The sequence below is a fragment of the Ornithorhynchus anatinus genome, chromosome 2 (genome assembly GCF_004115215.2).
Source record: "Ornithorhynchus anatinus isolate Pmale09 chromosome 2, mOrnAna1.pri.v4, whole genome shotgun sequence".
NCBI classification, from domain to species: Eukaryota; Metazoa; Chordata; class Mammalia; order Monotremata; family Ornithorhynchidae; genus Ornithorhynchus; species Ornithorhynchus anatinus.
The window spans coordinates 4,067,100-4,081,985 of NC_041729.1; the positions used below are offsets into that span (position 1 = coordinate 4,067,100).

The window sequence follows — 14,886 nt, forward strand, 5'->3', positions numbered from 1 at the left end:
TATTGAGCGCTTACCATAATAATAATAATAACGTTGGTATTTGTTAAGCGCTTACTATGTGCCGAGCACCGTTCTAAGCGCTGGGGGAGATACGGGGTCATCAGGTCGTCCCACGTGAGGCTCACAGTTAATCCCCGTTTTACAGATGAGGGAACTGAGGCACAGAGACGTGAAGTGACTCGCCCACAGTCACCCAGCTGACAAGCGGCAGAGCCGGGATGTGCAGAGCCCCGTACTGAGCGCTTGGGAGAGGACAGTACAGCAAACGTTCCCTGACCGCAACGAGCGGACAGTCTAGAGGGGGAGACAGACGTGAATAAGAAGAAATAAATGAGAGACACGGACGTTAAGTGTTGTGGGGCCGGGACGGGGTGAAGAAAGGGAACAAGTCAGGGCGACGCAGAAGGGAGCGGGAGAAGAAGAAAGGAGGGCGTCGTCAGGGAAGGCCTCTTGGAGGAGATGGACCGTCACTAAGGAGAAGCAGCATGGCCCAGTGGCAAGAGCCCGGCCTTGGGAGTCAGAGGATGTGGGTTCCAATCCTGGCTCTGCCCCTTGCCTGCTGTATGGCCTTGGATAGGTCACTTAACTTCTCTGGGCCTCAGTTTCCTCATCTGTAAAATGGGGATTAAGCCTGTGCGCCCCACGTGGGACAACCTGATTAACCTGTATCTATCCCAGTGCTTAGAACAGTGCTTGGCACGTAGTAAGCGCTTAACAAATACCTTGATCATTATTAGTATTATTATTAAGGCTTTGAAGGGGACCGGGGAGGCGGTCTGTCGGCTCTGAGGAGGGAGGGCGTTCCGGGCCGGAGGCGGGAGGTGGGCGAGAGGACTACGGCGAGATTTCTCGCCCACCTCTTACGCCTGCTTCTCCAAGAAGCCCCCAGAGTGATCCCTCAGGAAGTAATAATAGCAGCAGTATGTACGAAGCGCTTACCGTGTGCAGAGCAATGTGTTAAGCGCTGGGAGAGAAAACACAGGTGGGAATTCGACCCGGTCCCCGTCCCTCAGGAGGATTTCACAATCTCAGCTGCCTTCCCGACCTGAGAGATCTGCCTCCGTGGAAACAGAAGACTCCAGAGTTTAGGAGTACGGTGTTAGTTAAGCGTTTGCTATGTGCCAGGCACCGTCCTAAGCGCTGCGTAGTTCCTAGCCATTCAATAGGATTTATTGAGCGCTTACTATGTGCAGAGCACTGTACTGAGCGGTTGGAATGGACAAATAGGCAACGGATAGAGACGGTCCCCGCCCACTGACGGGCTCACAGTCGGGTCGGACACTGCCCTCGTCCCACACGAGGCTCACGGTCTTCATCCCCATTTCCCGGGCGAGGGAAGCGCCGTGACCCGCCCGGGGTCACCCGGCGTCCGGGCGGCCGAGCCGGGATCAGAACCCGGTCCTCCCCGACTCCCGGGCTCCATCCACCCGGCCGCGCTGCTTCTCGCGGCGCGTCTCCCGTTTTCATCCTCCTCGTCGAACGCCCTTTGTGCTGCAAAAAAATAAATAAAATAGAAGAGAGGAGCCGTCACGATCGACAGGCCTCGTTAGGGGAGATCGCTTCCCTGGATATTTGAGCTCAAAGTAGTCCGCGTCCTGTTTCCTTCCATATGGACCCTCTCCTTTCTCATCGGCACATCTGTCCGGGCCACCACAGGTTGATACTCACCCAACTCGGGCAATAAAGAGAGAAATTAGTCTAATGCACGGTCTTAACAAAGGGGAGAGCGTGAGCATGAATAATTAATCTCGCTAGACTGTGGCAATCAGATAAAATGAAGTCCCATTTGCTCCGCCTTATTAAAAGAGAGAGAGAGCGAGAGAGAGACGGTAAAGGTCGTTGAGGGACTTGTAAACATGGAAAGAATCACCTCTGAGATGGGTAATGTGTTTTCTAATCTCTGTGGTCTTTAACTAAACGTAATGGTAAAGGTACTCTTTGGATATTGCTAACTCGTTGAATTATTAAACATGCCAAGGAACACTTGATTCTTAAATACTAACTTAAGCGTCTTCGGGATGGGGCGGTAATAAGCCTCTTTTAGGTCATCCCAACTGATTCCAAACCATCCATCCCTTCCTCCTCTCCTCCTGCTCTTCCTCATTCCTTTTCCTCCTCCTTCTCCTCCTCTTCCTCCCCCTCCCCCTCCTCCTTCGATCTAACAAAAAAACTGTTGTTGAGCAGAAGGGCAGGACTCTAGAAGTCAGGACAGCCGGGTTCGCAGAATAATAATAATAAGTGGGATCTGTGAAGCGCTTACTACGTGTCAAGCAGGGGTCTGAGCTCTGGGGCGGATACGGTTGGACACAGTCTCTGTCCCGCACAGGGCCCGGCGCTTAGAAGAGTGCTTGACACGTAGTAAGCGCTTAGCAAATGCTTCTGTTATTGGGACAACCTGATTCCCCTGTGTACCCCAGCGCTTAGAACAGTGCTCTGCGCATAGTAAGCGCTTAACAAATACCAACATTATTATTACTGTTACTATTACATTTGATGGGGATATGGGGAACATATATTCACGCCAAGAGGGATAATCTTGCATTGCTCATTTTAGAATTACAAGCTTTTGAGAGACTTTCTGATTTTTATATAGTTGTAGAATACAAGCTCCTCCCCTGATTAGACTGTAAACCCGTCAATGGGCAGGGATCGTCTCTGTCTGTTGCCGAATTGTCCGTTCCAAGCGCTTAGTACGGTGCTCTGCGCAAAGTAAGCGCTCAATAAATACTACTGAATGAATGAATGAAAGAGAAGCAGCATGGCTTGGTGGATAGAGTATGGGCCTGGAGTCACCCGGACATGACTTCTAATCCTGGCTCCGCCACTTAATAATAATAATGTTGGTATTTGTTAAGCGCTTACTATGTGCCGAGCACTGTTCTAAGCGCTGGGGGAGATACAGGGTCATCGGGTCGTCCCACGTGAGGCTCACGGTTAATCCCCATTTGACAGATGAGGGAACTGAGGCACAGAGAAGTGAAGTGACTCGCCCACAGTCACACAGCTGACGAGCGGCAGAGCCGGGAGTCGAACCCATGACCTCTGACTCCGAAGCCCGGGCTCTTTCCACTGAGCCACGCTGCTTCTCCGCTTCTCTGCCGGGTGGCCTTGGGTGGGTCACTTCACTTCTCTGTGCTGCAAAAGCATTCGGGACATGTCATCCCCCTCCTCAAAAAACTTCAGCGGTTGTCCACCCACCTCCGTACAAAACAAAAACTCCTCACCATTGGTTTTAAAGCCGTCCATCCCCCGGCCCCCTCCTACCTCCCCTCCCTTCTCTCCTTCTCCATCGCAGCCCGACGCTCCGCTCCTCAGATGCCGCAGACCTCCTCACGGGGCCTTCATCTCGCCCGTCCCTTCACCGACCCCCGGCCCGCGTCCCGCCCGGACGCCCTCCCTCCTCAGATCCCACAGGCGATGACTCTCCCTCCCATTCAAAGCCTTATCGAAGGCCCGTCTCCTCCAAGAGGCCTTCCCTGACTAACCCCTCCTTTCCTCTTCTCCCACTCCCTGACTTTCTCCCTTTCTTCATTCCTCCTTCCCAGTCCCACGGCACTTAGGTCCAAATCTGTCGTTTTATTTATTTGTAGCGATGTCTGTGTCCCCGCCCCCCCCCCCCCCACACTGTAAGCTACCTTGTGGGCAGGGAATGTCACCGTTTATAGGTGTATTGTACTTTTCCAAGCGCTTAGTACAGTGTTGTGCACACAGCAAGTGCTCAGTAAATATGAATGGGCTTCATTCATTCACTCAGTAGTATTTATTGAGCGCTTACTATGTGCAGAGCACTGTACTAAGCGCTCAGAATGGACAGTTCGGCAACAGATAGAGACGATCCCTGCCCAGTGACGGGCTGACAGTCTAAACAGTCTAAACATCTGTAAAATGGGGGTTGAGACTGTGAGCACCACGTGGGACAGGGACTGCGTCCAACCCATTTGTTGGTAGCCACGCCCCCCCTTAGTACGATGCCTGGCAGAGAGTAGCAGATTCCATAATTATTATTATTATTATTATCATCATTATGGACTGGAACCTCTTTCCACTAGTCCAGGCCGCTACAGGGAATCATTGAGAAGCAGCGTGGTGTAGAGGTTAGAGCCCTGGCCTGGGAGTCAGAAGGTCATGGGTTCTAATCCCGACCGGGCCACCGGTCTGCTGTGTGACCTTGGGCAAGTCATTTCACTTCTCTGTGGCTCCGTCACCTCCTCTAAAACAGGGGACGAAGACTGTGAGCCCCACGTGGGACAACCTGATTTCCTTGTATCTATCCCAGGGCTTAGTGCTTGGCACATAGTAAATGCTCAACAAATGCCATCGTTATTATAACTTTCATAATTCGGGAGTATTTAGTGAACACCTACTTAGGAAAAAGCACTTAGACTCTGAGCCCCTTGCGGGAGAGGGACGACGTCCTACCCGATTAACTCGCGACGGAGCGGCGATTAGAACCCGGGTCCTCCGACCCCCAGTGCTTTCCACCAGGCCAGGCCGCCCCTCCGGACTTCCCTCCTCCCCCTCTGCATTCCGTCTCTGTCTCCGCGGGTCAAAGTCAAGGGGGCGGCGGGGAGGGGGACGACTGGGCCGGTGGCGGGGGGTCCGGGTGTGAAAGCGTGGCTTCGTCCTTGTCCCCCCGACCCAGATCCTGCTCTACGGCCTACAGACCGGCCAGTGCCTGACCGCCCTGGGCGGCTCGCTCGGCGACTTCACCTGCCTCAACCTCCGCCACAGCCCGCCCCACCTCCTCGTTGCCGGCAGCAAGGACAGAAGGTACGTCCCAGTCCCCGCGCGGGGTGGGGAGACCCCCCCCGCCCCCCCCCCCCCCCCCCGCCGGGCCCCCCGCCCGTCAGCTCGATGCCCACCGCCTTAGGCGAGGGCCCGGCCGCCGTCCGCAACCCCGGCCCGTCTCCGCCGGCGGGAGGGGAGGCCTTGTTTTTTAAAGCCACAGTCGGGCACAGTTGGCGGAGGGTCCGGCGAGACCTCTCGCCCTCCCCCCGGCTGCAAAATGCGCTTGGCATTTCCGAGCTCACTCTCCCCTATTAAAAACAATAAGCTGAGGGATCAAGCCGGGCCCGCCGCCTGCCAAACCGCGGCCAGGGCCGCCGCCGAAGAGAGCCAGCCGCTTCCCGTCAACCCATTCCAGTTTCTACTCAGCCGATCAGCCGCCCTTCCCCGGAACTTCTTGGGCTGGTCGGGGCCCCGGGGGGATGGGTTTCCCCGGTGCCTGGGGTGCCGTCCGCCCCGGAGGGGTTCGGAGACCGACCCCCGGCCGCCCATTGCCCTCTTTCGGGGTTTTCTCCCTCCCCGGCGTTCGGCCGGGCTCCGGGGCGACGTCTGATCCCGAGGAGAGCGGGATGGCGAGGGGCCAGGGCCTCACGGCGGCCCCCCGGCCCCGGGCTGCAGGTGGCCGCCGGCCTCGGGATCAGCTTGTGAGGCGGGGCTGCCAATTCCCAGACCTCCGCCCCGCCAGCTCAGCAGCTGGCGCGAATAAGGATTCGGTCAGTGCTTTCCCTCTCCCTCGCAGCCCTGCCCGCCGGACCCCCCTCCCCGCCGCCCCCAGCCCCATCTCCCCATCTCCGCCGTCGGCAGGGCTCGTCGGGGAGAGAGGGAGGCCCGGGGCTTTGCCTTGTGTCGCCTCAGCCTTAGGACGAATTTCCGCCCAAACTGGTAGTTCATTCGATCGATCGTTCAATCATTTACTGAGTGCTAACTGCGGGCGGAGCACTGTAGTGAGCACCTGGAAGTAGACTGCAGTTGGCTGTGGGCGGGGAATGTGCCTGTCTTTTGTACTCTGTCGGTCGCTTAGTACCGTGCTCTGCACGCAGTAGGCGCTCAGTACTTACGATTGAATGGACGAATAACAGTAGTAATAATACGAACGATAAAAATGGTGGCTTACTGTGTGCGGAAGACTGTACTGAGCGCTGGGTTAGATGCGCCGGTTTTTCTGTTTTAGTGGCATTTGTTCATTCAGTTGTATTTATTGAGCGCCTGCCGTGTGCAGAGAGGACAGTGGAATAATAAGCAGACACTTTCCCTCCCCACAACGAGCTGACAGTCTGGAGGGGGGACAGGCAGTAATATAAACAAATAAATAACTAAGTTGTTAGGCGCTTACTATGTGTCAGGTAGAGGCAAGCTAATCAGATTGGATAATAATGATGGTATTTGTAAAGCACTTAGTATGTGCCAAGCACTGTTCTAAGCGCTGGGGTTGATACAAGGTGATCAGGTTGTCCCACGTGGGGCTCACAGTCTTAATCCCCATTTTCCAGAGGAGGTAACTGAGGCACAGAGAAGTGAAGTGACTTGCCCAAAGTCACACAGCTGGTAAGTAGCGGACGCAGGCCCCCGGCGCTCAGAACAGTGTCCGCGCTTAGAACGGTGCTTGGCACATAATAAGCGCTAAACAAATGCCGTCATTATTATTATTATTTTCACGTGGGGCTCACAGTCTTAGTCCCCATTTTACAGATGAGGTAGCTGAGGCATCATGAAGTGAAGTGATTCGCCCAAGGTCACACGGCAGGCAAGCGGCGGAGCCAGGATTGGAACCCAGGTCCTTCTGACTCTCAGGCCCGGGCTCTAGCCGCTAGGCCACGCTTTGTCTCGTTACGTTGGACACATAATTATGTCCCCGTCTCACATTGGGCTCCCAATCTAAGTTGGAGGGAGAAGAGGTATTGACTCCCCGTTTTACAGATGAAGAAACAGAGGCCCAGAGAAACGAAATGACTTGTCCGGGGTCACCCGGCAGGCAAGCCGGACCCTTTCCATTCACTTCATTCATTCATTCATTCAATAGTATTTATTGAGCACTTACTACGTGCAGAGCACTAAGCGCTTGGAATGGACAAATGGGTAACAGATAGAGACGGTCCCTGCCCTTTGACGGGCTTACGGTCTAATCGCGGGAGACGGACAGACAAGAACAATGGCAATAAATAGAATTGTTTACTGGGTGACCTTGGGCAAGTCAGTTAACTTCTCTTTGCCTCAGTTACCTCATCTGTAAAATGGGGATGAAAAGTGTGAGCCCCATATGGGATGACTTGATTATCCTGTATCTACCCCAGTGCTTAGAACAGTGCTTGGCACATAGTAAATGCTTAACAAATACCATCCTTATTACCATCATTATTATTATCCCCCCCCAAGGGCGGCGATTCCCCAGGGGCGTCCGATGCCCTTTCTCACCTCCGGACATTGATGTGGGGCTGGAGGGGAGAGACAGGAGGCTCTGGGAGGGTCTGCCATTTGCCTGTTGTGTGACCTTGGGCGAGTCCCTCAACTTCTCTGTGGCTCAGTTTCCTCACCCGTGAAATGGCGATGGAATACCTGTTCTTGCCTCCTAATTCGACCGGGAATCCCATATTGTACAGGAACTGTGTCCAACCCGATTCTTTTGCATCTAAGGAAGCAGTATGGAACAGTGGAAAGAGCCCGGGCCTGGGAGTCAGAGAACCTGGGTTCTAATCCCGGCTCCGCCACGTGCCGTGTGACCTTGGGCCAGTCATTTTACTTCTCTGGGCCTCAGTTCCCTCATCTAGAAAATAGAGATTAAGACTGTGAGCCCCGTGTGGGACAGGGACTGTGTCCAACCTGATTATCTTGTATCTTGTCCAGTGCTCAATTAATTAATTACGGTATTTGTTACACGTTTACTGTGTACCAGACACTGTTGTAAGCGCTGGGGTAGGTAGTAATAATAATGTTGGTATTTGTTAAGTGCTTACTAGGGGCAGAGCACTGTTCTAAGCGCTGGGGTAGATACAGGGTAATCAGGTTGTCCCTTGTGAGGCTCACAGTCTTAATCCTCATTTTCCAGATGAGGGAACTGAGGCACAGAGAAGTGAAGTGACTTGCCCACAGTCATACAGCTGCCAAGTGGCAGAGCCGGGATTGGAACCCATGACCTCTGACTCCCAAACCCGTGCTCTTTCCACTTTGCCACGCTGCTTCCCTCACGTACCCTAAGGTTTGTGATAACTGGGTTGGACCCCATCCCTGTCCCACACGGGGCTCACAGTTGCAATCCCCATTTTACAGAAGAGGGAACTGAGACCCCCGAGAAGTGAAGTGACTCACGCAAGGTCACACAGCAGACAAATGGCGGAGCCAGGATCAGAACCCATGACCTTCCGACTCCCAGGCCCGGGCCCTATCCGTTATGCCTAGCTGCTTCTCCAGTGCCTGGCCCAGAGTAAGCACTTAATAAGTCCCATCTAACTCAGCGCTTAGTACGGTGATCGGCCCAGAGTTCGCGCTTAACAAATACCACAAATATTATTATCCCAACTTTTCAGATGGGGGAAAAACTGGTTTGTTGATTTAGAGGGACGAGGGGCAGAGGCGAGATTAAAACCCAGACCCCCCCGCCCCCGGCTCCCAGGCCCGAGTTATTTTCTCTCTCAACTGGCACTTGGGAGCAGCGGGGAGAGCTTGGGAGAGGACAGTACAGTCGATTGAGCTGCCCCACCGAATCACGCTCCGTCACCTGGAATTATCTGAGGATTATATAATAATAATGTTGGTATTTGTCAAGCGCTTACCATGTGCCGAGCACTGTTCTAAGCGCAGGGGAAGATACAGGGTAATCGGGTTGTCCCACGTGAGGCTCACAGTCTTCATCCCCATTTGACAGATGAGGGAACTGAGGCACAGAGAAGTAAAGTGACTCGCCCACAGTCACACAGCTGGCAAGTGGCAGATCCGGGATTGGAACCCACGACCTCTGGCTCCCAAGCCCGGGCTCTTTCCACTGAGCCGTCCTGCTTTCTATGAATGTCTGTCCGTCACTGGGCAGGGATTGTCTCTATCTGTTTCCGAATTGTCCATTCCAAGCACTTAGTACGGTGCTCTGCACATAGTAAGCGCTCAATAAATACGATTGAATGAATGTCTCCCCCTCTAGACTGAAATCTCACCGTGGGCAGGGAATGTGCCTGTTAGATTGTTGTATTCTCCCCAGCGCTTAGTACAGTGCTCTGCACGTAGTAAGTGCTCAGTAAATACAGTTGAATGACTGACGGAACGAAGCAGCGCGGTTAGTGGATAGAGCCGGGGCCTGGATGTCAGAAGAACCTGGGTTCTAATCCCGGTTCCGCCACTCGTCTTCTGTGGGACCTTGGGCAAATCCACTTCTCTGGGCCTCAGTTCCCACATCTGGAAAACGGAGATTAATAATAATGTTGGTATTTGTTAAGCGCTTACTATGTGCAGAGCACCGTTCTGAGCGCTGGGGTAGACACAGGGGAATCAGGTTGTCCCACGCGGGGCTCACAGTCAATCCCCATTTTCCAGATGAGGTAACTGAGGCACAGAGAAGTGAAGTGACTCGCCCACAGTCACACAGCTGACGAGTGGCAGAGCCGGGAGTCGAACTCATGACCTCTGACTCCGAAGCCCAGGCTCTTTTCCACTGAGCCACGCTGCTTCTAATATTAATAATAATAATAATGATGGCATTTGTTACTGCTTACTATGTGCCAAGCATTAAGAGTGCAAGTCCCGCATGGGACAGGGACCGTGTCCAACCCGATTAATTTCTATCTCCCCCAACGCTTAGAACAGTGCTTGGCGCATAGTAAGCGCTTAACAAGTACCATAATTATCATTATCCCGTTCTGACCCTGCCTCCGTTTTGGTTGAAGACGATTAGGGTGTCACATAGGTCAAGCAGCGAAGCCTGGCTCAGTGGAAAGAGCCCGGGCTTGGGAGCCAGAGGTCATGGGTTCTAATCCCGGCTCCGCCGCTTGCCAGCTGTGTGACTTTGGGCAAGTCACTTTTCATTCATTCATTCATTCATTCATTCAGTAGTATTTATTGAGCGCTTACTATGTGCAGAGCACTGTACTAAGCGCTTGGAACGTCTAAATCGGCAAGAGATACAGTCCCTGCCCTTTGACGGGCTCACAGTCTAATCGGGGGAGACGGGCAGACAAGAACAATGGCAATAAATAGAGTCAAGGGGAAGAACATCTCATAAAAACAATGGCAAATAAATAGAATCAGGGTGATGTACATCTCACGCTTCACTTCCCTGGGCCTCAGTGACCTCGTCTGCAAAATGGGGATGAAAACCGTGAGCCCCACGTGGGACAACCTGATCACCTTGTATCCCCCAGCGCTGAGAACGGTGCTTGGCACATAGTAAGCGCTTAACAAATACCAACGTTATCATTACAGGTGAGTCAGTGGGTGCGGGGGAAAGGCTTTGGCTGGGGCTTGGCCCACACCGTGGACTACTAGCGAAAGGCCTTGAGCCTCGGGTCCTTGGGGCTTTCGGACGTCCCCGGGCTCTGTGGCCTCTTTCGACCAGCTTGACCCGCCGGGGGGTCGTCGGCAGTTTCCCAGAACACCCCCAGGAGGGCAGACGAAGCTCCGGCTTTTACGCCGGCCATTTACAAAGCCCGGCCAGGGCCACGCTGTCCTTTCTCATTCCTCTTTGTCTTCCGTGAGGCCTGACCTTTCTTTATCAAGTAAAAATACCCCGTGACGCAGACTCGCAAACAAACACACTCGCACGTACACACTGTCTTCCCCTCGCCTCCTTGGTTTTAGCGGCCAGCTGCTGAAGTTTCTTTGTTATGTCCAGGTTGGACGCTGGTTGGAAACAGAGCGGGAAGTCCAACACCCCTCCCGAGCACACACCCCCGGCCCAGAAACAGACACGCACACTCACACACGGTCCTACGCACCCGCCACCCCCCTCCCAGCCGGAATCTGAAGAGTTTTCCATCTCCGCTTCCCGCCAGGGCGACCCCATCCAGTAGGCCCGGATTATCATCCGGGCGGCCCCGCTGCCAGCCCAGCGGGGAAGAGCGTTCCGGCCCGCGGTCCCGCGTCGTGCCAAGCGGCGGGGGCGCCGGTAGCCCCGTCCCCCTCCCCGTCCCCCACGCCCGCCGCCGGCCGAGCGGGGCCCGGACCCTCCATCTGGAAGCGCGGCCACCGGTCGTTCCAAGCCGTCCGCGCGGAGCCAGCCCCGGGAGCGCTTGCGGCCCTCCGGGTTCCAGCGGGTTTTGGACGGTCCAGCCGGCGGGAGGCTCTGGACGGCTCCGGCCTCCTTTTGTTTTCCTTGGCAGAAGACGGCGGGCTCCCACCGAGCCATTTTCATTAGCGACGGGGCGGGGCGGGGGCTTCTTGGAAGCGGGCTCCGGCTCTCCCCATGAATATTTAAACCGCCGCACAATCACGGCCCCGGGCCGATGATTTTGCTTCCCGACCAGATAAGTCGGGGAAACTCAGCTGGACGTCCGTCCCTGACTGCCGCTCGCTCGTCGGCTTCGGGAATCAGCTGGACGTTGGCCCTCATTTCCTCTCCGACCCGCTGCCCGGCACGGCCCGGGCACGTTTGCTTTTAGTTCATTCGTGCGGTCGGATTTATTGAGCGCTTACTGCACGCGGAACACCGGACTAAGCGCTCGGGAGAGGCCGATCCAACAATAAACAGACACGTTCCCGGCCCGCAGCGAGCTGACGGTCTAGAGGGGGAGACAGACGTGAATAGAAATAAATGAATGAGGGATGTGGACATAAGCGGGGTGGGGCTGGCAGGGGGGATGAAGAAAGGGAGCGAGTCGGGGCGGCGCGGAAGGGAGCGGGAGAAGAGGAGAGGAGGGCGCGGTCAGGGAAGGCCTCTTGGAGGAGACGGGCCTTCGATAAGGCTTTGAAGGGCAGGGCCGGGGGATGTGCGTTGGAAGCGGGCCGCTGACCGGCAGGAGCAGCTTGGCTTAGTGGTTAGATCCCGGGCCAGGGAGTCAGAAGGTCATTCGTTCATTCATTCGATAGTATTTACCGAGCGCTTACTATGTGCAGAGCACTGTACTAAGCGCTTGGAATGGACGATTCGGCAACAAAGACGATCCCTGCCCATCGACGGGTTTACAGACTAATCGGGGGAGACGGACGGACAAAAACAATAGCGATAAATAGAATCGAGGGGAGGTACGTCTCATTAGCAAAATAAGTGGGGTCATAAAAATATATACAAATGAGCGGACGAGCACAGTGCGGAGGGGAAGGGAGAGGGGGAGGAGCGGAGGGAAAGGGGGAGAAAAGGGGGCTTAGCTGAGGGGAGGTGAAGGGGGGGCAGAGAGGCAGCAGAGGGAAAAGGGGAAGCTCAGTCTGGGAAGGCCTCTTGGAGGTCATGGGTTCTAATCCCCGCTCCGCTACCCGTCTGCTGGGCGACCTGGGGCGGGTCATTTCACTTCTCTGGGCCTCAGCGACCTCCCCTGTAAAATGGGGGTTTAGAGTGTGAGCCCCACGTGGGACAGGGACTGTGTCCAACCTGACTAAACCTGAATCCACCCCAGTGCTTAGAACAGTGCTGGGCACATAGTGAGCGCTCAACAAGTACCTTCTTTATTATTTCAGGCAGATTGGAACGCCCCCCTCAGATGAATCTGTTGGGGTTTAAATCTTGCTCGTGTGCTCGTCTACAAGACAGGAAGGACCCCCCCCTCCCGCAAATAATAATAATTGTGGTATTTGTTAAGCCCTTACTATGCACAAAGCACTGTTCTAAATGCTGGGTTAGATACAAGACCATTGGGTAGGACACAGTCCCTGGCCCACATGGGGTTTACAGTCTTAATCCCCATTTTCCAGAGGAGGTAACTGAGGCACAGAGAAGTGAAACGACTTGCCCAAGGTAATAATAATAATGACGATGGTGGGATTTATTAAGCGCTTACTGTGTTCCGAGCACCGTTCTAATCGCTGGATAATAATGATGGTGTGAGAAGCGGCGTGGCTCAGTGGACAGAGCCCGGGCTTGGGAGTCAGAGGTCATGCGTTCGAATCCCGGCTCTGCCACTCGTCAGCTGCGTGACAGTGGGCGAGTCACTTCACTTCTCTGTGCCTCAGTTACCTCAGCTGTAAAATGGGGATTAACTGTGAGCCTCACGTGGGACGACCCGATGACCCTGTATCTCCCCCAGCGCTTAGAACAGTGCTGTGCACATAGTAAGCGCTTAACAAATACCAACGTTATTATTATTATTAAGCACTTAGTATATGTCAAACACTGTTCTGAGCCCTGGGGTAGATACCTACTAGTCAGATTGGCACAGACCCTGTCCCACGTGGGGTTCCCAGGCTTAATCCCCATTTTCCGGGTGAGGGAACTGAGGCCCAGAGAAGTAAAGTGATTTGTCCGGGGTCATACAGCGGTCGAGTGGCAGAGCCGGGATTAGAACCCAGGTCCTCGGGAGCCCACGCCCGTGCTCCTTCCACTGGGACCCGTCGAAGGGACGTTTCCCTTCCCAAGCACCTGACCTTCCCGCGGTCCGCGATTATCCATTCAGCCGGGTGCCTCGCCTACTCTCGGGCATCTCGGCCGACGGAGAAGTCGCTATCCTTTGGTTTGTTTGTTTGTTTCGGCCGCCGGCATCCGGGCCGGCTTGGCCCCGCCGGAGGAGAACAGATTGCTGAAGAGTCGGAGTCTTTTTGTTTGTTTGTTTTGTGTGCTGGCATCTCCACCCGAGGGGGAAGCAGATGGCAGTCTTTGAACTGCTGGGCAGCGCCTATTTTGCCTTCGCCTCCTTTCACAGCCAACCGTACGTTGCGGAGAATAAATCTGCAACAGAGGTGTTCTTGACGAGAAACATCCCGAGGCAACAGAGCCCCCGGATAACCGAAACGAAAGGCTTAGAGATGCCCCGGGACATACTTGGGACCGTCTCGGACTCTTCCTTTTTCTAATTCGTTCGTTCGTTCAGTCGTATTTTTGGAGTGCTTACTGGGTGCAGAGCACTGGACTAAGCGCTTGGAAAGTACAGTTAAGCAGCGTGGCTCAGTGGAAAGAGCACGGGCTCTGGAGTCAGAGGTCGTGGGTTCGAATCCCGGTTCGGCCACTTGTCAGCTGTGTGACTTTGGGCAAGTCACTTAACTTCTCGGTGCCTCGGTGACCTCATCTGTAAAATGGGGATTGAGACCGTGAGCCCCACGTGGGACAGCCTGATTCCCCTGTGTCTACCCCAGCGCTTAGAACAGTGCTCGGCACACAGTAAGCGCTTAACAAATACCGACATTATTATTATTATCATTACAGTTCGGCAACAGATAGAGACGATCCCTGCCCAACTACGGGCTCACGGTGTGAGCGCTTACTGTGTGCAGAGCATTCTACTAAGTGCTTGGAAAGTACAATTGAGCAATAGAGACGAGCCCTGCCCACATCTAGAAGTAAAAGAACGTAACGATAATAATAATGCGGGTATTTGTTAAGCGCTTACTATGTGCCAAGCACTGTTCTAAGCACGGGGGGCATGCAAGGTAATCAGGTTGTCCCACGTGGGGCTCAGTCTTCATCCCCATTTTCCAGATGAAGGAACCGAGGCACGGAGAAGTGAAGTGACTTGCCCAAAGTCACACAGCTGACCAGTGGCAGTGCCGGGATTGGAACCCACGACCTCTGACTCCCAAGCTGTGCTCTTTCCACCAAGACACGCTGCAACTCATCTGACCAAACTTGGGACCGAACGACCTTTACGTTTCCAGCCTATAGATAGGGAGATATTTCGACCTCCATCCCAGGCCCCCTAGTCATAGTGCTGGGCACACAGTAAGCGCTTAACAAATACCATCGTTATTAAGTCTCTCTGTTTTTATGGTATTTGTTAAGCACTTTCTAAAAAATGGTGTTTATTAAGCACTCACTATGTGCTGGGCACCGTGCTAAGCGCCGGGGTAGATACAAGCCAATCGAGTTGTGAGCCCGTTATTGGGCAGGGATGGTCTCTATCTGTTGCTGAACTGTACATTCCAAGCGCTTAGTACGGTGCTCTGCACATAGTAAGCGCTCAGTAAATACTCTTGAATGAATGAAGTTGGAAGCGGTCCCTGTCCCACGTCAGTCCCAGTCAATCATGTTTCTTGAGCGCT

The 14,886-nt window shown here is 54.2% G+C and overlaps 1 protein-coding gene across 1 annotated transcript in view; it reads left to right on the plus strand.

Annotated features, from left to right (window-relative positions):
* The window catches only part of FBXW8 (F-box and WD repeat domain containing 8), a 125,485-nt gene that overhangs the window by 102,430 nt on the left and 8,169 nt on the right, over positions 1-14,886 (plus strand). Inside the window, exon 9 of the mRNA XM_029057600.1 lies at positions 4,643-4,770. Coding sequence (XP_028913433.1) covers positions 4,643-4,770 — 128 coding nt within the window. The remainder of the gene's footprint in view (positions 1-4,642; positions 4,771-14,886) is intronic.